The 26,649-nt window shown below is 45.4% G+C and overlaps 1 protein-coding gene across 4 annotated transcripts in view; it reads left to right on the top strand.

The window, feature by feature from the left end:
• Positions 1-5,401: 5,401 nt before the first annotated feature.
• Positions 5,402-26,649, top strand: part of SLC44A3 (solute carrier family 44 member 3) — a 74,415-nt gene continuing 53,167 nt past the window's right edge. For 2 of the 4 annotated variants that reach the window (XM_084755404.1, XM_084755403.1), the window contains exons 1-9: positions 5,402-5,614; positions 5,964-6,071; positions 10,484-10,626; positions 11,585-11,721; positions 12,695-12,788; positions 20,235-20,395; positions 22,222-22,311; positions 24,526-24,650; positions 25,292-25,478. In XM_084755404.1, the coding sequence (XP_084611530.1) occupies positions 5,588-5,614; positions 5,964-6,071; positions 10,484-10,626; positions 11,585-11,721; positions 12,695-12,788; positions 20,235-20,395; positions 22,222-22,311; positions 24,526-24,650; positions 25,292-25,478 (1,072 nt within the window). In that variant the 5' untranslated portion in view covers positions 5,402-5,587. The remainder of the gene's footprint in view (positions 5,615-5,963; positions 6,072-10,483; positions 10,627-11,584; positions 11,722-12,694; positions 12,789-20,234; positions 20,396-22,221; positions 22,312-24,525; positions 24,651-25,291; positions 25,479-26,649) is intronic. The other 2 variants (XM_084755402.1, XM_084755401.1) reach the window with 2 other exon arrangements.

Raw genomic sequence — 26,649 nt, 5'->3', positions numbered from 1 at the left:
CAAGAACAAAAAAAAAAACCCTGGGATGGGCATCAAATCGACAGGAGGAGCCATATGCTTCAAATGTAAGGTTTGGGGCATCTTAAATTGCCTTTAACCGTGGAGCCTATTATCAAACACAGGGCTGCCCACCATAAATCTCAAAATGGTTTCCCAACATGTATGCTTCTAATAATGATGACATGTCCTAAGAAGAGGTAATCATATCCCCTGTGCAAAAAACAAAGCCTCACTGCTGTTTCATCACAATGCTATTTGTTTTAGAAATATGGCTATATCAATGAAGAAACATAGCATCCCTTGCAGGAGGCTGCAGTCTGTATCTCCCCATACTCTGAGGGCTACTCTGAGCTCTGTGACCCCCACTGTGCTGCATCACTGCAGCATTAACTGACACCTGCTGATGCTCTCGCACCTGAGCCCTTTCCAGCCCCATCCTGAGCTGATCTCCAAAGCTGTGTGTGCTTTACTTCACCATGGCCTTGTCTCCTGCCATTTAACACATGTCGAGAAAAAAGAAAAAAAAAAACCTATTCTCAGAGTAGGAGATCAAGCACACAGCAGTAGTAGCATTAGTCTTCCAACAGATATTGATATAAAACCCCATCCAAATATACATACTTGTGTGTTTAGATAGATAAACACATATCTGCAGAAATAAATATAAAGATATGTAGATAAATGAATGATAGATGGACAGGTAGATGTATAGACTCCAAGCTTTGGGACACCCTAAGTTGTCTTCGAGACAGTGTTTGAAAAAAGTGTTTAAAATTTTTTTAAATAAATTTAAAAAAATAAATTTAGAATTTTTTTTTTAAGTTTAAAAAAATGATAATAAATTTAAAAGAAAAAAAGAAAAAAGTGTTAAGTCACCCAGCAGTTTGACACTTTAAGGGGGGGTCATACTTGTCACTGGAGCCTTGAGAGTGTGACCAGAAACTGGTGAGTGGACATTGGGGTGATGCTTGCACCCAGCTCCCCACCCAAGCCTCGTCACTAAATAGCTGGATGAGCTCTCCCACTTACTATAAACTAAAGGGGGCTGTTTGGTATCTTAGTTAACTGAATCTGTCAAAAAGTATTTCACAGCAAGCCAGAAGTTACTGACCTTGTTTGGGGCCCACTTACACAGCAGATATAGAACAAGACTCATCTAAGTTGGCCGTTTTAGAGACAAGGAAACTGAAACTGACTACAGCTGTGTTAAATTTGGCTCAGCTCACATAGCTAGCATGTGTTGGAGTCTGGCCTCAAAGCTGACTTTACATCTTCCTGGCCAATGAGGTAAGGCATCAGTTGACTTATCTCAAGTAGTGCTAAGGTTCATAATATAGTAAATACGCTTGACAACTTGAAGAAGTTAATAAGATGCTACATCAATTAATAGCTTTTGACGGCGCATACGGCATTGAAATAAACATCTAGATAGAATATAAGATGACAAAATTTTTAAATTTTAATATGTAAATAACAAAAATATAGATATCTAGTGTAGAATCAATGAAAAAACTTAGAGGTTAGTCTTTTGTTATTTTAGTACAGCCACTGGGCTTACAGTGCCACCTGCTGTTCGAAAGTGCTAACTACACTAGCCCTCCCTGGCGGAGGATTTCAAGGCTCACGTAAAAACATGGATATGGACCAAACGGGGAAGTGATGATTATAGAACAAAAGGAAAACGACATTGTAGAGGAAAAAGCAAAGCAGAGAAGTGGCCCTGCTGTCGCTGTGGTTACAAGCTGCCTAGAATCTTCCACATAATAAGGCACCGTGCATATTTTATCCCTATTCTGTCGACCTTACCAGTCCTACTTTTCTTTTCTGTTTTTTTTTTTTAATTCAAATAACAAGCATTAGCTTTAATTAATGATCTCTCCTCTCCTTTCCCACTCCTTTCCTCCCTCTTTCCCTCTCTCCCTCCCTCTCCCCCTCCCCCCCTCCTGTGTAGTCTTGGCTGTCCTAGGCTCACTTTGTAGACCAGCTGGCCTTGAACTCACAACGATTTGTTTGCTTCTGCCTGCCAGAGTGCTGTGTTTACAGGCATGCACCATCACGCCTGGCCCACTTTTTTCTCTTCTGCTTGTAGTTCACTTGCTTTGGCCGTTTAGTTTTCATACAAACACCATGTTTTGAAATCATAGGTTTTCAGAGCTGGGAAAACAACAGTGAGCCTGAATTTCCCATCTCTTTTACAAAGAGGCCCAGAGAGAAAGGAACTGGACCTCACGACCCCGCAGCCTAGGTTTTCACATTCATGACGATAACACCCAGCTCGGGTGCCTCCTTCTTTCTCGGGTTTCTTTTTAGCCTCACAAAGAACAGAAGAAAGTTGTTGGATTGCAAGCTTCGAGATAATTCAGCAGCAAATTCCTCCTGGGAAGCTCTCCATATACCAATTTTTTTTCATCAGAGCCAATTCCTAGGGGTAGTTAGTGGTTTTCCTGACTTTGCAACTCTACACCTCTCCTCCAAAGGGACAAGTTAACTGCTGGATAGAAGAGGAGAGGAGGGCATGGTGAGCTGAAGGTCAACCTTGCCAGCGTGACGAAAGCGGGTTAACCTTGCCTGGGTGTGGGAAAACAGTCCTCTGGGCTTCTCTGTCAGGGGGCTCCCAGAAAGGACCAACTATGAGGGGAGCGCCCGTTTTGAGTGTGGACTTCTCCGGCCAAGGCTCGGGGCTCAGAACAAAGGAGTAAGCCCCTCATTCCTTCTCTTCGCTCTCCAGCCCAGATAGAGAGCTCTTCTGCTCCCTAAACCTTCCTACCATGACAAATGGAAAGCTCTAAAGTCATGAGTCAAATAAATCTTTCCCACTCTTAAGTTGACATTTGTGTGGGTGTTTATCACAGCGACAAAAAGCTCACTGAAGCGTAATCAAATGCCACGAAACTTTAGGATAAAATATAAGGTGTTTTTCTAGAAACGTCTATGTACAGTCACTATTGCTGCTCTTTATATGAGACATTTGGTGAGCAACAAAAGCAGATAATAGCCTTGTTTTTTCCAGTAATCGTCACAAAATGCAAACATCATCTCACATTTCAGGGTAAACAAATGAGCTGCCAACCATGACATTTATCCAACTGGAGAATGCAAGTCTGGCCTGAGATCGACCAGAGGCTGATGTTTGGCTTGTAGGTCTCCAACCATGCCCTCCACACCATTTCCCAGTCTTGAGTGCCTGGCCTCAGCTCCTCCCCTATCCAAGGCCCTTAACACGAACAGGCTCCAGTAGTGGACACTCACAGCTAATGAGGCAGCTGGTAGTCACACAGGCCCTCTTTGGGGATCACTTGTATCTTAAGCTTTCCTTCAATATATATTCAAAAGCTTATTCTGCTTTGTCTATTTAAGAAACTGTCGATAGGATTAGTCTGTGGGGAAGACACAATGAAGGAGGGGCTTCTGAGTGCCTTAAGAAATTATTTCTCCCACACTAACGCCTTCCATATTTCAGACGAAAGTGTGCTGAATGCGCCCTTCAGTAGAACTTTCCAGTATTACTATGTTATATATATAGAAACACACGGTCCACAGGACGCTTTCTCTCATGAGCATCTCTAGGTTGACCACACCTAGGGACCCCAAAGAACTGTTCTCACACTTAGAAAGAAGAAAATGATTTCGCAAGACCGTAACAGACATCTAAGCGACCAAGGTAAATGAGAGTCGGACGTTTCTTTGGGTCATTCATAATTCCGTGGATCACTCAAGCGCGTGAGACAAGCGATGATGCGAACACTGCAGCTCCTCCCACGACTAACTCACCTTCAGCCACATCTCCCCTACGGCTTACTACATAGAGCCAGCAAGCACTCCTTTCCAATTATCACATTCTCCGCACTTTTGTTCCGGTTTCATCATTTTTTTTCCTGCTTCGTTACCTACTATCATACTCATCTCTGTAAATATGTACGTATTGCGCATACTTAAGCCTCTCCGTCCATCTGTTCTAGTACTAATTTGTTTTAGATGCTGTAACTCAACTGTGGTCTTTCTGTAGTCGTACGGTGGGGTCTACTTGGAGGGGTGTTGGGGGATGAATTCAGGGTCCCCTGGAATTCCAGCTACTCACTCTGAGAAGCGTGCGTTTGGGAAGGTCCTGAGAATTCAGGGTGGGAGGGAGATAATTAGCCTAGAAGGATTTCCACCCCACCCCCCCACACACACACACACACACTAGAGATCCATTAACGATCCTCCCCTCCACCCACCCCTGACTACTTGTAATATCATATTTGTATTATTGGTTTACTTTTCCTGCATACATGCAGTACGTTTTGATGATATTCACCTCCCCCCACTTGTCCTCCTAACTACTCCCACAAAGCCTCAGAGAACATCCCAGGATCAGAAGCAGAAAGACTGTGAGAGCCAGAGGCTAGGAGGAACCAGGGCAAAGAGACTACCTTCTGATATAGGAGGGACCACTGCGCTTAGGAACGCAGGGGCAGGGTCGGTGTGGTTGCCTAACCACAACCACCTGCACAATATCAAACCAGTCAATGTTGCCGTGTGGAGTGGAGGAGAACTTGCTAGCCCTCACCCCTAAAGGAGGAGCTATTGACAATCGATGGCTTCTGGGAAGGAGGGAGAGCCGATTTTCTTTAAGAGTGTGGGTGGCCCCTTGGGAGGAGGATCCTGCTCCAGCGGATGACCTCACATCCTTAAGCACATGAGCCGCACAAACTGGACGCATCCCCGCTTTTCTAAACGCTTTACTGATGGTTGTTGCAATCCAGTTTCTACCCCTGGGGAGAAGCAGCAAAGTAAGCAGCCTGAGGGGGGCGCAGGGATATGAGTTGAAAGGGGGACGGAGAAGGAAGGTCCTCTGCGGTTGTTTTTAATTGCTCATCCTCAGCAGCACTTTTATACCTACCTGACCGTTGAAGAGAAAACTGTTGTCACGGGGCGGGGGTGGGAGGGAGGGATAACACACCCGGTGTGCTTCAGAGGCTGCACACTGTAAAGTCAGGTGATTATACAAAGAGAGAAGTCAGCGCCTTTCCCGTCCCCACACAGATTAAATCAGTCCTCCAGAGGCTTTTTTTCTTTGCTGCGTTCCTGGGACTCAAACTTCTGCAGGGTACACTGTGGGGGAGAAGGTGCAACCTTGCAGAGATAGCGGCTGAAACCGTAGACAGTGAGACCCTTGACAGCGTGTTTCCCTGAGCACCACCGCTGTCCTGTACCTCAGCCTCGCTTGCTCTGCAGCTCAAGGATAGCAACAGCTTGCAACTTGACGCTTGTCGCAGAAAGCTGGCGAAGCTCTCACTGAAGCCCTACTCACTCCCCTGTGTGTGGCACACCCCTGCAAGCTCCCCGCCCTCAGGAATGATCCCTGAGGCCTTATTTCCTACTCCAGACGCTGGCAGCCCGCCCAGGCGGCGGCGCACGGTGGTCAGGTGCACTTCCTGGGAGCCTGGGCTACGCAGGTGCCACCCCAGCTCCTAGCTAGGCGGCGCTGCACCCTGCCCTCCCTGCCTGCCCTGCCTGGGCCACCTGGCCAGGCCGCTGCACCTCTGTCCTGTATGCACCGCGGCCACCACGGCTGCCAATCCCTGTTCCAACTGCTGAGTGTACCATGCAGTGCCTGGGCACCGAGTATCTGGTAAGGGCGACAGTCTGGGCTTTAAGGGAAGTGGCCTCCGCGGGCACCTGCACGGGCAGGACGCTTCTGCCTTCTCTGTCCCTTAGGGATTAGCCATACTTATCCTTTAAGGACACCTGGCCTGGAAGACCCAGTACCCAACAAAAGCGTTGGGCCAAGGCAAGGAAGACACAAGAGACGGGGTGGGAGTGTTCTCTTACCTTAGGTAAGAACTAGGACTTCACATCCACCCTGGAGAGAGCTTCAGGTGACGAAGCTGAGCTGCTTTAAGCAGCCTTTGGGTAGGTTTGGGGGTAAATTTCACCTGACACTTTCCCTTGCTGTTCACGACTCTCCATTTCCCTGAAAGGTAGCTGCAGAGAAAACACCAAGGCAGAGAGAGTGGCGACCCCAGATTTATAGAAAATGCACAGATCCGGCGTGGCTAATCCTGTTCTTTCTCTTTTGGACTGGTTTGGTAAGTATGGCTGCTTGGCAGGCATAGCTCCCGTGTGTGTGTGTGTGTGTGTGTGTGTGTGTGTGTGTGTGTGTGTGTCCTGACACAAGTGTGTCTTAAATGTTAGTCGTTTAAAGTATATGCTTCAAGGACAGACTTCTGAAATTGGCCCGGAATGCTCTTGAGTTGGGAAATTCTTATTATGGCATTTCACAATCTCCTAAACTCTCTGAGGAGACTTCTTGCCGTAGAGCAAGATTTATTGGGTAATTTCATTAGGCAATGGAGTTTGCTTAGGTGTCTTTCCTTAGTAAGGGGGCTGTGGATTCTTTTGCCATCCAAGCTCTCAGAGTCGAAATCATTTTGCATCTCTCGACCCCTCACTCCAATATTCTCCAACGTTCGCTGTGTTCTAACAAAAGAAAAACCAAGAAAGGCCTAGAAAGAGGTTTGGTTTTTTTTTTAAACTGTATGCACACAGAGACACACATACATGTGTGCACGTCTTTGATCTACTGTGTTTAGCAACTTAGTGCAAGCTCTCTCCTTACACACTTTCTTGTGTATGTGACTGCTGGTAGACCCCAGGGGACCCTGAGCTGAGTCTTGACGCTTTCATTCTTAAAGCTTCATTTGCCTTTTCCAACGGCTGCGCTATGCCAGGTTGGGGCTGCTATGTGCTGCACGGTCAATGATTAACTCACGGTGTCCTATAATACCTACCTAATAGTAATTGCCTTCATTGAAAAGACTTTAGTTTGAATTGACCCTAAAATACCACATTTGTTCTTCCCAAGTAAAGAAGGCATTTGTTCCATTTTGTGGCTTTCCAAATGGTTTTGCATAGACTCGGTTAGAGACACAGTGGAGAGCTGGGCCTGAATGTGTTGTTGTTGTTGTTGCTGCTGCTGCTGCTGCTGCTGCTGCTGCTGCTGCTGCTCATACTGAGGCCCTCAGAACTCTCCTTAAGGAGCCCAAAGAAGGCTGTGTACCCACTGAACCTTATTACTTGTCCATATCAACGGTTGCTGTTTTCCTCCAGTTCTGCTGTTATGCAAATATAGGGAGCAGCTGTCCCTCCTGTGTCTGCAGCGCTGACCTTGGGCTGTTAACGTTATTTAATGACCCTCCTGTGTGCCTCCACCACTCTCGAGCTAGCAGCTGCTTGGGGAAAGGATCTTAGATGACTCTTCGAGGCCTGAAGAATTATGAGCTGGCTGAGACATTGCGTGTCCTGAGCTGGAAACTGCAGAGAAAGTACACTTTGTTCGTAGGATAAATCTAAGGGTTTCCATACGCACAGGTTCTCTTTACTGCGTTTAGCCATAAGAGGTCTTTCTTAGCTGACTGGCTTCTTCCATCTCTAAATATTTTAGCTTGTAAATACCTATCTAAAGCAGGACACTGGGTGTGTGATGGGTATACCACTTGACCAAGTGTAGGACAGGATTATTATTGATGGTGCTGCCCTTAGCTGAGGCTGGACAAAGAGGCTTAAGGGAGGATGCCAGACTTGCAAGCAGGGCTGCTCCCCTGCAAATACAAAGAGCACCAGCCTGTGATTATGCTTGTATGAAATACGCAAATGGAAAGCAAGCCTCAAGCTCTGCATGATCCCTGCCTCGACTTACCCTGCAGTGTCCTCTCCCACCCCTTCCTAGCTGTCTTTCAACGATCCCATTTTTCAGACCCCACTTAGAGTAACTGTATTTAAGCCACAAGCACACTAACACACACTACTTCTTTACTGGTCATACGGGAGTCTAGACTCTGACTCCAAGGAGCCTGCCAGCCTTAGCTTAGTGAAAGAAAACCAAGCCACAGGAATTGGTGAAGAAAAGTGTGTTCATTTACAGCTTTTGGCCGAACTGGAGGATGAAAGATTGTCAGTTTTCTCTCCACCTTTTTTTTCTGTTGGAGTCTTACAAAAGTCAGGAAAGCAAAACCAGGAAACATTCCTATGCAAATTGAGCTCTGTGGTAGACATCAGTGCTGTGTGAAGGCTCTTGCTGGGAGACTCGGCCTCCTCCTGTAGTGGGAGGGTGTGCCTGGCATCCCCTGGGAAAGCTTTAGCTTCTTGAGGTCCATCTCTGCAGGGTCCTGTTATGGTGCTCACTTCCTCTCTTGTTGAATTAAAATCGCAGTGATGGCCCACAGTACTAGTGGTGTGGAGCGAACTCAGGTAACCCAAAGCCCTTACCCTCCCCACCAAGCTTTCCAAAGGGGATATCACATGTGAAGTCATGGTACACAGAAAATATTATGTTATTAAATAAATCTCTGGTGAGGTAGGCAAAAGCATGAGAGAGAGAGAGAGTGTCCAGATGACACAAGGACTCACATTCTGGGGCTACAAGGACAGACATGCCAATGTTGGGTCAACGTATCCTGTAGGCCATGATAAGTTGATAAACACACAGAATCACACTGGCCTTGAAGTGACGAAAGGGGCGCTATCTCTCAGTGGCCTGCATCTCACTAGCACAGTTGGAAGGAACAAGGGTCTCCTCCCCAATATGGACTCCAGTTAATAAGTCCTGTTCTTCTGGGGGCTGCAAAGTCTGGTGTCTTCCCCTGAGCCTCTATGGCCAACCATGGGCAAGGACAGAGCCATCAAGAAGAATAAACCTGGGGGCTGAATTTGAAGGTGGGCACTAGGTTTTGTTTATCTTTGCGTCCCTGCTGACAGTCTCTAGCACTTGAAGTATATTTAATGCTCTTGCTTTCTTTCTTTTTTAAGACTTATTTACTTACTATAGAGTGCTCCATCTACACGTATGCCTGCACACCAGAAGAGGACATTAGATCACATTATAGATGGTTGTGAGCCACCGTGCAGTTGCTGGACCTCTGGAAGAGCAGCCAGTGCTCTTAACCTCTGAGCCATCTCTCCAGCTCTACTCTTGTTTTCTTGAGACAAGGTGTTATGTAGCCCAGGCTGGCCTTGAAGTCATTGTCACCAAGGCTTGTCTTTAACCCCTCCTAATCGCCTTCCTCAGCTTCCCGAGAACTGGGGTTTCAGAGCATCACTTGCTCAGCTTATTACTTTTATTTCAGAGTTGACAATGAATGGCAGGGCCTCTGAAATACTGACTTTAAGGCAGTATAACTTCGGAACATATGGTCACACCTTATGTGAATGGACAGCATCCCATAGCCTCTGTGCCTGAATGAGCTTTCCAGTATCATAAATTCTGTGTGTAATAATAGAATGGAAAACTTACCATCACACTAAGTTTGTGTTATGAGAAGCCATCTTGGTGTGTACAGGTGTGTACAAATGTTTCAGTTGTTTGGACTAAAATTTCAAGTATTCTACATTCCCTATTTAAAAAAAAAGGATTTACAAAATAACAAAAACAGCAAAATAAAAACCATCTGCAGATTGCAAGAGCCCTTGCCAAGCAGAATCCTGAACTTCGTTTTTTTTTTTCTCGTAAATTCCCCAATTTGTGAATTTTAAGCAAGCAACCTAAATATTCCTTCAGACTCTGAGCAGTGTTTTGATCTGTGTCAGCTGTGTAGGCTTGATAAGGTTCCCTAAAACTAAGATGAAAAGAACATTTTATTTTATTTTATTTTACTGGGTTTGGGGTTTTGGTGTTTGGAGACAGGGTCTCTCTATGTAGCCTTGGCTATCCTAGACTCACTTTGTAGACCAGGATGGCCTCGAACTCACAGAGATCCTCTTGCCTCTGCCTCCTGAGTTCAGGGGATTATAGGTGTGTGCCACCACGCCCAGCTGAAAAGAACATTTTAAAAAGAAAGATGGGATGCTATATAGTTGAGGCAGGAAGTGTTGGCATTGCAGGTAAGAGGACATGAATTTGGTGGGAGGTGGAGACAGGTGACAACAGATGGAGCCTTGGGCTTCACCGGCCAGCCAGCCTAGCCTTCTTGATGAGTTTGAAGGCAAGAGGAGACCGTGTCTCAGAAAACTCGAAGTGGACATTGTCTGCAGATCAACAGGCAAAGCCATCCTCTGCCCTCCACACATGTCCATGCATGCACACATGTGCACCTACACGCGCTGACATTACAGACACGGGAAAATATTACCGCGGCCTTGACGTGCTTAGATAACCCAGACATGCTGAAGGGATAAAAATGAAATTATCCCAGTCAAGTTTGGCGGGAAGGAAAAAAAAATCACAAAGTGACAGCCTCTTGAAGAAGACAAAAAGGAGGAACATCTGAGTATGTCAGCCTGTCGTCCCCGTTCACCCGCCACACCAGCATTCATAAAGCTGGATCCTACCTTGGTGGGTGGGATTGCTACTGAGGGGAAGTGGGGGGAGGGGGCTGTGGAGCTATAGAGGCTCCTCACTCACTCACTCATCTGCTTGTGGTTCACGCCAGTGTCTTCAGGGATGTGAGGGGCTGTGGTTTTCCCCCTGTGGCCAGACAATCACATGCCCTTTGGGTTTTGCCAGGTCTTCATCATAGGCTATTCGGTGGTGGCCGGGGCAGCAGGAAGACTCCTCTTTGGCTATGACAGCTACGGCAACGTGTGTGGCAAGAGGAACTCCCCCGTGGAGGGGGCCCCCCTCTCGGGCCAGGACATGACTCTAAAAAAGTAAGTCTTTGGAGTTAGGTCTCCAACCTATAGACGGGTGGTATTTTCAATCCTTTGAATTCGTTTAAGAGCTTGGCCACGTTTCCTGTTTGAGACTCAAGTCAGCCCGTCTTAAAATGGAAGGAGAAAGCAGCTGTAGAACTAGCCAGTCCCAAGTTCACATCCAGCCTCTGCTATTTCTCAGCGCTGTGACCTGGGGCAGAGTCCTTAGCCTCTCTGAGACCAGCGTTCATCTTTTAAAACTGGCAATTATGCCTATCTTCCAGGCTGTGCACGAACTAAGGCTTAGCAGAGGTGCATGGGTCCCATGGCAGTGTATCAGACTCAGACAGGTAGTGCACATTCCGCTTTGGGGGAGGCGGTGTAAACTGGTGGTTTCCCGGGTGGGGGGGGGGGGGCGAGGGAGCTCAGGGGGCTTAAGGGGGGCGGTGGCGATGAGGAGCTATTGCCTATGGAAAAGTTTCCGGAGACTGGCAACGGGGACGGTTGCACAGAACCATCTGTGTGCTTAGTGCCCTGAACCGTGTGCTGGAGATGCTTGTTCACATTCGAATATGGCTCACCAGACGCCCCCTCCCCCCGTTGGTGTAATAAACGTTCAGTTATTCAAAAGCAGGGTTTGCCTTGATTAATCCCTCGTGGTGTGGTATGGGATACATTTTCAAAGCTCACAGTTAAGCTAATGAGAGTACATGCTCTGGGCCTGGAGAGATGGCTGAAAGGTTAAGAGCACTGTCTACTCTTCCAGAGGTCTCGAGTTCAATTCCCAGCAACCACATGGTGGCTCACAACCATCTGTAATGTGATCTGGTGCCCTCTTCTGGCAGGCAGGTGTATGTGCAGTGCAGGCAGAACATTGTATACATAATAAATAAATCTTAAAAAAAGAAAAAAGAAAAAAGAAAAGAAAGAAGAGAGTGCATGCTCTGAGATGTGTTTTTATTTCCTCAACCGTTAGGCATGTGTTCTTCATGAATGCCTGCAGTTTGGAAGTCAAAGATAGGGGGCCTGGTCCCACAGCCCTCTGTGTATCCAGCTGTCCCGGGGAGCAGCTGGACACCCTGGAGGCAATCCAGCTCTTTGCCAACATCAACGGTAGGCGCTGAGGGCCCACTTTTCCCCTGCATGACCTAGCAACCTATAGGGTCCTAGCTACTATAACTCACCCTGAGCAGCTTTCTGTGAAAAGATACAAAGCACACACCTTCGCAGGCAGACATTTTTGTGGAAAGGAAGAGGAGTGTTTTCTCATGAGCTTGCTCAAAGACATTTGAGTCTTTCTGGACCAATTTGAACCCCTGCTTGCTCTGAGCCTGCTCCTTGTTCCCTGCAGGACAAGGTCTACCTTAGAGACTAAGAAGGGGACAACAGACACAAGGACCCAAGTCAAATCACACATGGAGGTTTTTGGGCAAGTTGTCAGGGCCAGTGAGTTCTTTCATTGACCAGAAAGAGAGTCAGAAGTTGTACTAAAACCACTTGGTCCAGACTTACATCGATCAAAAAGTGAAAGTAAAATTTACAACAACAATAAAAAGGCAACTTGTGAGGCAGGTGTGTTGGCTTTAATCCCAGCACTCAGGAGGCAGAGGCAGGCAAATTGTTGTGAGTTCGAGGCCAACCTGGTCTACACAGTGAGGACAAGACAGCCAAGGCTACATAGAGAAACCCTGTCTCGTAAAACTAAAAAAAAAAAAAAGAAAAAGAAAAAGAAAGAAAGAAAGAAAAAGGCAACTTGTGAATTTTATTTATCTAAACAATAGAGTGTGAGACCTTAAAAAATACTTTCAAAGCTGGGTTAAAAATCTCAAACCCCTACAATAAATCATCTTCAAATAACCTTCAAATTATTTTAATGCTGATTCTACAATTTATAATGTTCAATTTGGGGTTTTTGAGAGTAGAACCCAAGTCTACCTCAGATGGGACACTTTTTTTTTAAGTCTGAGTAATACGTTTTAATTCCTGCCTGGTTTGGAGAAAATGGTTGTGGTTTCTTTACTGGTTTCCTGAGGAAGATGGATGCAATAGGTGAAAATAGCCTAGTGTGTGTGTCTTCTGCTTCCAGGGTCTTTCCTGTGTGTCTACAGTTTGAATTCCTTCAACTATACTCAGAGTCCAAATGCAGATACACTGTGTCCCAGGCTTCCTGTCCCTCCGAGGTAAGAACGCGCTTCTGTGCCAAAGGCGTTCAGTACTCCATGCTGCCTGTCCCTCTTCTGCGTGATGCCGTCTAGTCCTCTTCTCTGCATTGTGAAAAATAAAAGGGAGCTTCGGGGTGCTGCTCCTGATCAGGGATAAACAGAGGGACTGTTTTATAAACATAATAGACAACATTTATTCCTCCTAAATAAAGGAAAATCAGCAAACAGTAAAGGTAAGTATGGTCTTCAAACACTAGTGCCCGGCTAGTAAGATGGCCCCACGAGAGAAGGCACTTGACACAAAGCCTGGTGACTTGAGTTCATTCCTGGGCCACACATGCTGTGAGGAGAGAACCCACTCCTGAAAATCATCTCTTAACTTCTGTATGTCTCTATATGTGTACACACACATACACGTACACTCACACACACACTCACACACTGAAATGTAATATTTAAAGAGAGTGAAAACAACTATGTACATTGTTACCAAATGACTGGTTTTAGGAGGAGCCTAGTGTGCATTTTTTTCTCCCCCAGTTCTTAGTTGCCATTAGAGAGAAATCATCAATCCTCACATTTTCACTGCAACCAACATTGTTAGTTTTTGTTGTTCAAGACTTTGCTGTAAGAAATAGGCTTGGGGGTCTGAAGATGGCTCAGAGGTTAAGAGCATTAGTTCCTCCTGCAGAGGACCTGGGGTCTATGTCCAGGATCTTCATGGCATTGCACAACCATTTGTAACTCCAGTCCCAGGGGGTCCAACACCCCCTTCTGACCTGGGCTGCCACCAGGCACACAAGTGGTGCACATACATACATGCAGACAAAAACTCAAAAAGTAATTTTTAAAAACATTTTATTTTATTCAAGTTAAACTGATTAGAATTTTACATAAGTCTGTACATTAAGAGCCTGGAAGGGCAGCACAAGCAGGCTCCACCACTTTTCTTTCAGTGAACACATAAGCACAGGTCTTTCCGAGCATCCCAGGTGAACCCCCATGGTCTTCCTCACCTTGGTGTGCTGCAGGCTGCTTGTAAGCGCTTGTTGTAGGCAGTGCTAGCACAGTGCTTCACATTTGCCCATGGAAGGGATGAAGGCCACAGGCAGGATGCTCTGGTTGTAGTCGGGCAGTGGTGGCACACACCTTTAATCCTAGCAGAGGCAGTGGATCTCTGTGAGTATGAGACCAGCCAAGTGTACAGAGCAAGTTCTAAGACAGCCAAGGCTACATAGAGAAACCCTGTCTCAGAAAAAAAAAAAGTGTTGAGTTTGCATGGCCATTCTTTTGGAAAATATAAACATGCTTACAATGAATAAATACTCCATTAAAAAAAACCAAGAAACAATATTTTAAGTAAAACAAGATATTTCCTTGACCATCTTGTAAAGTTTTAAGGAAACTTTGGCTTGGGGCCCACACAACAAAGTGAATTCTGTCACAACACAGTACACATATATCTGCATATGTAGTTGTATAAAACAAATAGAAAGGTCACGAAAGACTCCCCCTTATTACATACGATTCATGTGATAGTTTCCATTCCAATGAAGTTTTTTTTTCTTTAATATCTTTGTACGGAGAACCAGTCAACATTCTATTATGGAGGGGGAGGGGCTCAAAAGGCCCCACTCCTAGTGTGTGTGTGTGTGTGTGTGTGTGTGTGTGTGTGTGTGTGTGCGCGTGCGCGCACGCACATGTAAGTTGAGAGCTTCTGGAAGAAGGAGAGTAGGTTTTCTTTAAGGGCATGGCTCCTGGTGGATGAACTGCACTTCAGTGAGTGGTCCCACATCTAGAAATATATGGTCAGTACAACTTGCACTCAGTGGACTTAAAAACAAAAGGCTTAAAAGCTTAAAAACAAAGCTAAGTGTCTAGGTGGGGAGTAGATCTGGGAGAAGCTAGGGGAAGGGGCGGGGCGAACATGACCAAAATACATTGTATGAAACGCTCAAAGAATTAATACAAATGTTCCATTAAAAATCATGACATCTGGACTGGAGAGATGGCTCAGCAGTTAGGAGCACTGCTTGCTCTTCCAATGGTCATGAGTTCAATTCCCAGCAACCACATGGTAGCTCACAACTATCTATAACAAGATCTGGTGCCCTCTTCTGGCCTGCAGGAATGCATACAGACGAAACAGTAAAATGATATAGATCTTTTTTTAAAACTCACAATCCTTTTTCTGGTTGTAAATACTGTTTGAAAAATTCCAATTTTGCAAGTACTAAAGACAAGCAGGACTCCAAAGGAGTCCATATGTAGTCAGCCATCTTGTAGTATTCTTTCTTAAAAATGAATGCTAGTCTAAGGTAGTTGAAACAGGAAGGAATTATCAGCAGAGAATAGTATTCAATCCACTTTCCTATAGTATCTTATTTTTTAAAATATGGCTATCATTCTTCTCTTAATGAAACATAGCTGAAGCAGAAAACAAAAGCAAAACTGGAATGTTTTAGTGCGGTAGAGAAAATTATCTAATGCTTGGATACAAGGATGTTGGTTTGGGGGAATGCTGTAAGTGTGCCTGAAGATAGAATTGAAGGGACTGTGTGTGTGTGTGTGTGTGTGTGTGTGTGTGTGTGTGTGTGTGTGTGTGTGTGTGTTGTCTGTATGTGTGCATGGGTGCCTTTGCGTCCTATTTAGAAACACCACCCACTTCTTAGAAACAGGGTCTTTGGCCTGGAGCTCACCAATTAGACACTGTCTCTGCCTCTCCGGTGCTGGGATTCCAAGTGTGTACCAACACACCCAGAATTTTTGTACAAGTCCTTTGCAATTGATACTCTTACTTACAAAGCAAGCACTCTGTTCTGGACTAAGCCTCGCCTCAGCAGTGAGGATGGAATTGTTTTAAGGTTTCCAAGTAAACAGTCAGATCAACAGTCCTCTCTCTATAACTGGGGTGACAGCCATGATTCCAGGGGAAGCTTCCGGGGTGCTCTGATGCTGAACACAGTGCTTATTTGTGGAGCTCTCCTTGCCTGTTGGTTCCTCGGGATACATACTAGGACACTGGGGCCTCACAGAGTGTCTGTGCCGTAAGAATTGTCTGATAGACGAGAAGACTGGTCAGAGAAAGGCTGAGCTCGTTCAGGAAGCAAGTAGTAAAGCTGGTATTCAAAAACAAGCAGTGTTACAAAGCAAGTCCGGGACAGCCAAGGCTACACAGAGAAACCTTGTCTGGAAAAACCAAACGAAATGAAACCAAACCAAACCAAACCAAACCAAACAAATACAACCAAGCAGTGCCCTTATTGGATTCTGTAATCCAGTACAAGCAATCAAGGCTGGATTTGACAACCTGGTGAGTGGCCTCCTTAAACTCATACCGAACTAGGAAGGGAAAATATATCACATGTCTTGGAGTCACCACCTCCTCTACCTCTGAAGCCAGCCCTAACCTTTTCACCCCCAAGTTTAGACCTTGCCAACACTAACTTTCCAAGAGCAGACAGAATTGATTGACTAGCTTTTTTTTTTTTTGGACAAAGCGAGGGAGACAAAAATAGGCTTGAGGGCACTGTTTGCTTTTCCTACACAAGTAAGCGTTTGTTTAAGATGGAAATTATCATATTTATCGTGGAAGAGCTGTGCCAAGCCTTAAAAGCTACAAAACATGAGAAGCGTGGCTATAAGGCCAAAGAACATTTTCTAAATACTTCTTGTGAGTACACCCATTGTTTCTTCTGCTGGGCGTCGATCAGTAAGGTATACCATGCCCTGTTAGGGCAGTGGTTGAGTTTCCAGAAGCCGTGTGCACCTGTGCTTGAGCTCTGACAGGCAATGGAAAAGTACTACAGAAGATAACGAGGGACAATGCCTTTTCCCCTTTGGTGCTTAGGGCAGCATGAGTCCACCAGGCACTTGAAGTCCAAAGGTCTGGGACTCTCCCCATAGTCTTGCCCCCAACTCAGTTGTAGTTCTAGCCTCATGCTTGAGGAAAATCCACTTACAACTGTCCTTACATCTATCTGGGCCCTCCTCCAGACTGCTTCCTGCAAGTTGGAGTGGTTTTGCTAGGAACTGGAAAGAAAACTCAGGCTGTGGGCTAATGCATCTCTGGCCAGGTCAGTGGACAGTTAGGTAGCCAACATAGAAGACCCAACGTTTAAGCCAGGTGTGGTGGCGCACGCCTTTAATCCCAGCACTCAGGAGGCAGAGGCAGGCAGTTGGCTGTGAGTTCGAGGCCAGCCTGGTCTACAAAGTGAGTCTAAGACAGTCAAGGCTACACAGAGAAACCCTGTCTCTGTGTCCGTTTCAGCATAAGATGAGTCATTCTTGTTATTCTTTATCAGCACAGGATTAGTGAAACACACACACACACACACACGCGCGCGCGCGCAAAGTCACATGCATAAAATTAAAGTCTGATGAAGAGTAATATTTGAATCAAAGGAATAAGATAGCATTAAGTCTGTATTTGTTCTTAGTCTTTAGGAACCCTAATGAAACTTCAAAATACATTTGCTTTTAATGCTCTTCCAATTTATTGATGTTGTGAAATCGTTTAGTGGCAGAAAAGCAAAAGAAATTAGAGGTTTGGAAATCAGAAATCAGGATATAATTGATGGTGTGTGGAGGGTATGATTAGAGACCTGGGAACCAACTGGAAAGCCCCTGTGGGCAATAAACAAACTTATTTAGGTAGTGTGGGATCAGCTAGAATACTGAAATCTGCACATTTGTGGTCTTTTGAAAAATTCTTACTTAGTACTGCAGGAACAAAAATCACATAGAAAGACACAAAAGTGCCTGGAAATCAATTTAACAAGAAATATATGCAAACCATAGGAGGGAAACATCGGTGCCGTCTTAGGTACAATGAAAATGAAAACAAATGGAAATGGGCTCCATCTTAATCCACAATTCAACATGAAAAGAATTACTCCTGTCTATTGGACTATTAACTTATGATTATGGCAACAGGATTAGATTCAAGTATGGGAGTTTATTGCATGATAAAACCGGCATTGTGAACCAATGGGGAAATGTGAACAATTCAATAAATGGTATTAGACCAACCAGGGAGATATCTAATAGATGGTTTTCATGTTGAAAATGAACCCAGGGCTGGGCATGGTGGTGCACACCTTTAATCGCAGCACTTGGAAGGCAGAGGCAGATAAATTGCTATGAATTCGAGGCCAGCCTGGTCTACAAAGCATGTCCAGGACAGCCAAGGCTACACAGAGAAACCCTATCTTGAAAACAAAAAAACAAAAAGACAAATAAAACAAACAAAACAAAAAAAGAAAATGAAACCAGGATTTATTAGAAGCTTACAAGGATTCTTTTTTTAAAAAATTATGTATACAGTGCTCTGCCTGCATGTACACGTGCACACCAGAAGAGGGCACCAGGTCTCACTATAGATGGTTGTGAGCCACCCTTTGGTTGCTGGGAATTGAACTCAGGACCGTTGGAAGAACAGCCAGTGCTCTTAACCTCTGAGCCATCTCTCCAGCCCTTACAAGGATTCTCCCACAGCCTGAAAATCCTAACTCCTACTGAAAACTATGTGTGGTGACCCATGCCTTTAATCTTAGCCATCGGAAAGCTGAGACAAGAAGGTTGCCATGAGTCTGAGACCAGCACAAAAATCAGTAAAAATGGAATCTGAAAACTCTAAGAAATCTGGTTAGTATTATATGTGATGATCAGCAACAGGTGCTGTCTAACTAAGATTAGAAGCAAGAAAGGTTGTCAATTCCAACCATGGCTGTTCAGCTCTAAAGTGGATGGCCTAAGAAAGGTAACAGGCAAGGAAAAGAAACAGAAGAGAAGAAGAAAATCCCTGTTTATTTAAAAATGAGTAGCAGTGGTCTAGAAATATGCAAAGGGCCTATATAATATTAAGCAAATTGAGCAAAGAGACAAGACACAAGTCAAATGTCTTTATGAGCCAGGCATGGTGGTCCATGCCTTTAACCCCAGCACTCAGGAGGCAGAGGCTGGCGGATGTCTGTGTGTTTGAGGCCAGCCTGGTCTACAGATTAAGTTCCAGAACAGTTAGGACTACACACAGAGAACCTATCTCAAAAAGGGAGGAAAAATGCCTTTTTGGATTCTATTAGCAAACAGTTAAACAGTTTTAAAATCCATCTTTCCCAGAATTTTTTAAGAGAAGGAAGCTTAGAAATAAATTTAACAGTCAAATCCATGACCTTAGCTAAAAATTGTAAGATCTTGCTGAGAGAAATGAAAGAACCTGTGTACACGGATAAACACACCGTGCGCACACTACTCACACTGTTAACTTAATTTTGTTAGGATGTTCTCTCCCCCCCCCCCCCCCCCCGCCTCTCTCTCTCTCTCAAGGTGGCTTAATGAAGATTCTTTATAATGGATATTCTTTAGTGAACTTACATTTTAGAAAGGAGCCAGAAAAAATTAGCTTCCACACAGACCGAAGGTGTCAGTTACACAAGCTTTGCTTCCCTTTCTGAAGAGGACTGGACAGTCATTACTGTCATTAGTGCAGCTTCTGATAGACCCAGTTCATGCCCATAACTGTTCCTTAAGGAAATGTGATTCCTGGCATAGGAAGAGAGTTCAAGCAATAACATACTTGCTGCTCCCGCATGAGGCCCTGAGTTCAAATCCTCAGCACCACATAAAGGCTGGTCACAGGGATGTGCAGGTATGACCCTGAGCTGGGAGACACAGATTCAACATTCACTGGCCAGCCAGTCAAGACAACTGGTGAGCTCCAGGTTCACTGGAGAGACCCTGCCTCAAAAACAGGGTGGAGTGAGAGAGGGAGAGAAACTAAGATTGACCTCTGACCTACGCAAACAAGCACACAGAAGCACACGCACATACACATGTAAACATTAACACAATGATGTACATGAGAGAGAAAGAGAGAGAGAGAGAAAGAGAGAGAGAGAGAGAGAGAGAGAGAGAGAGAGAGAGAGATTTTGTTCTTGTGCTGGAATTGATAGACTAGGGACTAAAACATGAGAATTCAAAACATTCCTACTTTTTTAAAAGTGGCATATAAATACTCTATGTGATGCCATTCAGGCTTTTAAAAAAAAACCCAAAAGGCAACCAGGTTTCACCGAGGCCAATGTAATCAGTTTCTCGTCGTGAACATCAGGTAATCACTGCAGCAAAGCAGGGCTGCCTCTCTCTCTAAGGTGTGCCTTGCAAGCAGACTGCTAAACTTTTTTTTTACGTGTGTGTGTGTGTGTGTGTGTGTGTGTGTGTGTGTGTGTGTGTGTGTTTGAGCTTGCGTAAGTGGACAGGGGCAGATGCTGTCATGTACACATGGTCCGGGAACAACATCTGATTGAACTCTGGTATTGGGGCTTGCGAGGCAAGCGCCTTTACTTGCTGAGCCATCACACAGTCCTTTTTATAAACATTGGGCTGGCGGTCTGAGGCAGTTGGAATTAATTTTAAAGAGAAGCAATTCGCCATTTTGCCATTGATTCTGCCTTTTCTTTTCAGCAAGTCCTTTCCCTTATTTAACCGATGCATCCCTCAGACACCCGAGTGCTATTCCTTATTTGCATCAGTCCTGCTAAATGATGCGGATGCTCTCCATCGGATCCTAAGTGGAATCATGGCGGGAAGGGACACCATCCTCGGCTTGTGTGTCTTCACATTCGGTAACGCTTGGTTAATTTTATTTAGTAATTATGTATAGAAGGCTGAACTTCCTAGCACTCAAGTTCTCTGTGTAATGAAACTCAACCTCTTTGACTTAAAGATAGAGCTTGCTTATTTCCTTTCCAGATCTGTTCTAAGGTTCAAGGGTAGACAGGATGGAGCCGGAAGAATGGAAGGACCAGCTGACTCTCAGACAGGAAGCTGCACTGTGTAGAACTGTTAATAATGTTGGCCTGGTTTCTGTCTTTTGTTAACTCTGAATAAGAGAGAGGAAAATAAAACACCATCAGTTTATGCATTGACCATTAAAGTATGAGCCTTAGGGGCACCAGACACTGGTTCTGCTGGACAGCATTCCTCGCACGTGTCAGTCCATCAGACCAGAAGGCTACAGGGTGAGGAAAAGAAGGAATGTACGTCCATGCTGTGTGTCCCTGATAGTGCAGGGGCAGTGCCAAGCCACTGATGGAGACCCACCTGCTTTGAGCAAAGACCTACTCCCTTGTAGGTTTGCGGAAGCATCTGCCCGCCCTTGGCCCTGTGACTCTCATGCCCCTGTGTTTCACCTTGCTCGGGCTGTTATGAGCCAATTTTCTATCTGAAGAGGTTAAGCCACGCCGCTGTGGGCAAATGATGTGGGTCCTTACTCCTACTCTTTCCAGTAGCAGGCCTCCCACCTCCAAGCTGAAAGAGGCTTTTTGGTGAGGAAATTTCTGCCTATTTAAAAATGTTACTTATTCTCAAATGCTTGGGGAAATTTAACTAGTCACCGTGTGCCACGCACTCACCACACAGTTACCGTGTGCCGTGCACCAGGCTTATTTATAACTCACTGACATCTCATCAGAACGTTGCTCCACTTGTAAAGGAAACTGAGGCTGGGGGAGGTTAACTGTCTGGGCCGTGGCTGCACAGCTTGCAGAATAAGTGGCAGAGCTGACATTCCAAACCCTGTGTTAGTACCCACCGCACAGAAACATCGATAAGCAATCCCAATTGTTTTATTCAGGAGAATTGGTGTTCATAGTCATAGAACTACTCAGAAAATCATAGTGCTAAGGGCCCAACTATTAAAAAATAAAATGTAATCTCATATATTCAGTTTATTTAATAAATATAAGTTTGGTTGTGTTGGGTAATGGTACTGCATGCCTTTGATCTCAGCACTTGGGAGGCAGAAGGAGACAGATCTCTAAGTTCAAGACCTGCCTGGTCTACCAGGCAGGGGGGGTGGGGGGTGTTTGACTGTTTTTCATTATCAAGGCATTATTCTTTGAGATTTCATAAGAGTGTCTAAGAACATTAAGAGCTAGAACTTTATACAGTCCAGCATAAAAGACAAAAGGCATAAATATGGCAAACTTTTTTAAATAGTTCATTTGGACTTGTAAGAAAATATATGATTTTTGGTTATTATGGAATAATACCTTTATTTATTCATTTACTTATTTATCTTTAACTATTTAAACTTTTGAAGAATGCTAGCCTTTTCAGAACCTACTTACCGTAGCTAAGTAAGCTTGTGTCACAGGCCTAGGAGGGTACCCTGGGTACAGGTTGCCGTTTGTATTTAGTGTTTGGTACGTTTCCCAAGATACTTGGCTAGTGAGTAAACCTGTCAGCCCTCGCTTTTCTGGACTTGATCATCCAGCTCTATGTTCACCTCCTTCCATCCTCCCCACCCCTCCCCTCCCCCTCCCCCCACCCCTTCCCTCCCCTCCCCCTCCCCTCCTCTCCCCTCTCCTCCCCTCCCTTCTCCTCCCCCCTCCCCACCCCTCCCATCCTTGCTGCCCTTGGGCTTCACGCACTGTGCTTACCTTTCCAGCCTTGTCCCTGGCCATGCTGTTCGCCTTCCGATACATCTCGACGCTTCTGGTCCACATCATCATTTCATTGGTCATTTTGGGACTGCTGTGTAAGTATTTCCACTCTGTCTGAGTAAACAGAGCATCTTTCCATTGAGGATAGAGTTAAAGGTTGAGGGGTTTCTTTGTTTGTTTTGTTTTGTTTTTTAGTTAACTAGAGTCTTAGAAGGGGCTGCAGCCTAGCTCCATCTGTTCACATAGGAGGGAACCCAAGCCCAGGGAGGACAATGGGAGTTGTTTTTGCTTCGCAAAGAAAGTTAATACACAATCTATCCTTGATTCTATCCCATTGTGTAGCTCCTGAGACAAGCCGACTGAGTGATCCTGGAGCCCATAACACTGAGCTCGGCATAGCGTTCAACTCGAGAGTCTTGCCAAGCATGCACATGGCCCTATTCTCAACCCTTGTCTCAAAACAAACAAAGGGAAAATGAAACAAATGAAAAAGGGAGGGGGCAGAGGCAGGTGGACCGATGTGAGTTCGAGGCCTGCCTGGTCTACAAAGTGTGTCCAGGACAGCCAAGACTACACAGAGAAACCCTGTTTCGGTGGCAGGGGAAGAGGGGAGTAGAATGGAGAGGGGCATCAATCTTTCTTTTCTATTATTTATTTATTTATTTATTTATTTTTCATTTTGAAAGATCTAGTCTGTGCTGCTCTTACCCCTTGAGCCTATAGGAACCCATGGTGGTCAGTCTGAAGAGCAAGCCAGAGAACGAACAGAGACCAGGGGACCCTATGTGTACCTCTCTTTCCTTACCAGTCAATGGATTGTGAATATCTCCAAGAGTTTTGGAGAAAGGGCATCTAAGAGGTAGAAGTTCTATTTTCCAACTGGTATAGGGCATTTTGATTTTGAATGACCAATATGACTGCAATGTTTTTTAAAATGTTTGTTTGTTTATTTATTTATTTATTTATTATGTATACCGTATTATACCTGCATATGTACCAGCAAGCCAGAAAAAGGGCACCAGATCACATTATAGATGGTTGTGAGCCACCATGTGGTTGCCAGTAATTGAACTCAGGTCCTCTGGAGGAGCAGACAGTGCTCTTAACCGCTGAGCCGTCTCTCTGGCCTCTATGACTACAATTTCTTTTTAATCTCTTTGAATATTTAGTTCTGCTCTCAGCAGCCACACAGAGTTCTGTGTTCCTGTATTAATTACTTTTCCATCTCTGTGACAAAATGCCTGAACAAATCAACTTAAAGATGCTTGGGCTCACAGTTTCAGAGACTTCCATTCATAGCCACTGCGCTCGTTTGTTTCTGAGCCTGTAGTACTATTCTAACGGTGGATGCATGTGATAGCCTAAAGCTGATTATGTCATGGCTGCTAAGAAGCAGAGTTGGGGTCCTTATATATGCCTTCCAAGAGTACATCTTGAATAGCCCACTTCCTTCAAATAAAACCTGCCTCCTAAGGTTTCTGCTGCCTCCCAGGACTGCCAACCGGCTGGCGATCTTGCCTTCAACTTCTGGAGGGGGAGGAGGAGGGGCATTTCAGTTCTGAATGATAACAAGCTCCATATTGGAGAAATGACATTGCGACTAGTGAAAGCTGTATCACACCTCTTCCCGTTTATTGGTAGGCAGCTATGGCCTCCCTAGAGTTCCAACAGTGAGGGTTTAAGGTCATGTTCTTACCCAAATGCAGAGCATTTGCAGTGTCAGTGTCTCTCCACAGTGGGACTCTGATGATATGATTTCCATGGGCTGTGTAAATCACCCACTTCTGTGGGAAATAAGCCAACATCCAGCCCTCCACGCCCCACCCCCCACCCTCAGGAACTGTCACCAGCAGACCTTTGTGTGAGCATTTTAGACCACTCTGTTTGGTGCCATTGCTTCCTGATCATGCTCAGACTCATCCTGTGGGTTAGGTCCCTGTGTCTGCCAAAGACAACAAGCTACCCCAGGATTGACAGGTCTCCTGCAGGCTAACCTGGCTTTGGCCAAATCACCCGGAGATAAGTGAGGGGCTAGAAAGCCTCTGGGGACTTAGGATCCACTGTTTGAACTGGGTCAGCCAGAAGTGGTGTCTGAACTTTGTGTGTGTGGGGGGGGCGTGTGTGTGTGTGTGTGTGTGTGTGTGTGTGTGTGTGTGTATGTGTGTGTGTGTATGTGTGTGTGTATGTGTGTGTATGTGTATGTGTGTGTGTGTGTGTGTGTGTGTGTGTGTGTGTGTGTGTGTGTGTGTGTAAAGAGGGGTGGATAATCTCAGGATACACTCCAAGTCCCCTGTTGCTTTGTTTTCTAGTTGTCTGTGGTGTCTTATGGTGGCTGTATTATGACTACACCAACGACCTCAGCACAGAATTGGACACAGAAAGGCAGAATATGAAGTGCATGCTGGCCTTCGCCATCGTCACAACAGTCATGACAGTAAGATAAGCCCTCCCAAAAGCCGGTTGAGTCGCTACCCTCAGCTCTGAATCCAAACCACTGAATTCCAGCCAAAAACAACTTGGATATTACAGAAGACTTAACTTTCCAGATGCGACCTTAGGGAGGACTGTTTTGGAAGGGGGCTAAGGTCAAGGAATTTGTAGTGGATAAAGAGATAGTTAGGGACTAGAAGGGCGGGGGGGGGGGGCGGATGACAGAGCCAAGTGGTAGCGAAGGCTGGATGCACATGGGTGAAAGGTGGGGATTTCCTTAACTTGGAAACTCACAAGGGGAAACCCAGTCAAGACGGCATAGCAAGTAGCCTTTGCCATGAGCTCGTTGTCCTTTTACGTCATACTCTCTTGCCTGTTTGCAGCCCATCTCTGAGTGCATGGTGCAGAGGAGGGAAAATAGAAGATTTACCTTTGACCCATAAAGGGCTTTATTCTCACCATCTCCAGCTCTGATTAGCTCTGATGGGGGTCAGGCCTCATGCACTATTGTGACTGAGCTCACACAGGGACCTGTGCATGGTAGAGGCTCAGTTAGTGATTGGGGAGTTAGCTGTTCTGTTATAACAGACGCACTGAATATCTTAACGGAGAGTTACTTACGAAGAGACATCTCTTTCTCACCAGGTCGTGCTCCTCATCTTGATTTTTACCCTCAGAAAGAGGATGAAGTTGACAGTGGAGCTTCTCCAAGTCACAAACAAAGCCATCAGCCGCTGTCCTTTCCTGCTGTTCCAGCCACTGTGGACATTTGTCATCCTCATTTTCTTCTGGGTCCTCTGGGTGGCTGTGCTGCTGAGCCTGGGGACTGCCGGTAAGCATCGCCACTGGAGAAGTCTTGGCCTATTCCTGAGAATAGTTTGGGGATAACAGCGATGGAGCCAGGGGCTCTGTCCCGGGTGAACTCTTTTGTATTGGCGTTTGGGAGGCTGGGTTTTCATGAGTTAATAAGTTTGGTCCGGCTTGAACACGTCGGTAAAACTATAATATGAGCCGAAGTTGATAGGAAGAGTACTGTTAAATATCTTCAGGTTCAGGGCTGGAGACAACGGCTCAGTGAGTAGACACCTGCCCTCGCAGGCATGAAACCGAGGGGCCAATCCCAGTGCCTTATAAACTGAGTAAATGCCACATGCTTATAATCCTAGCATTCCAGATGTAGGAGCAGGAAATCAGAAGTTCAAGGTCATCCTTGGCTACCTACCAAGTCTGAGCCAGCCTTGGCTGCATAAAGCTGTTTTGGCTCAAAACAAACAAACAACAGAAAGTCTCCGGGTTGAAATCCTTCCCAAGGTAATTTGCCGCCGACTCCTAGGAAATGAGAACATCACAGGTGACAGAGTCCAGGGAAGACTCTGCTAAGTGGGTGTGTTCCAGCAAGGCCAACTTCCATTTAAAACTAGTACATACAGAAGTTCAAATTGCTTTGGTTTCGGAAGGGCCGCTCGGCAGTCTCCATTCGCCTGTCTTATCCTATCCCAAGGCCGCTTCTCCACCAGGGGTCTTCCTCGTCAGCTTCACTGCTTTACTATGCCAGTGTGTGGACTGGACACTCAGAGACTCTGATTTGACTTGATTTGGGGTAGGACAAGGTAGGTGGGTGGATGGATGAATGGACAGGTGGACAGATTGACAGATTAGGTATTCTTATAAAAAATATATAGTTTATCGTTGTCTTAGGACTTCTACTGCAGAGAAGAGACACCGTGACCATGGCAACTCTTATAAAGGAAAACCTTTAGTTGGGGCTGGCTTACGGTTTCAGAGGTTTACTTCATTGTCCTTGTGGTGGGAAGCAAGGCTGCATGCAGGCAGACATGGTGCTGGAGAAGAGGCTGAGAGTTCTACATCTTAATCCACAGGCAGCAGAAGGAGATTGTGTCACACTAGCCAAACATGAGCTCATAAGAGTTCAAAGCCTGCACTTCTTGGCTAGGGAGACAGTACAATCTATAAAGTGGTTGTCTTGCAAACACAAGGGCCTG

Source organism: Acomys minous (genome assembly GCF_964271855.1).
Source record: "Acomys minous genome assembly, chromosome: 14".
In the NCBI taxonomy this organism is placed as follows: domain Eukaryota; kingdom Metazoa; phylum Chordata; class Mammalia; order Rodentia; family Muridae; genus Acomys; species Acomys minous.
Note: the sequence above shows the minus strand (reverse complement) of the source record. Positions and strands in the feature narration are given on the sequence as shown.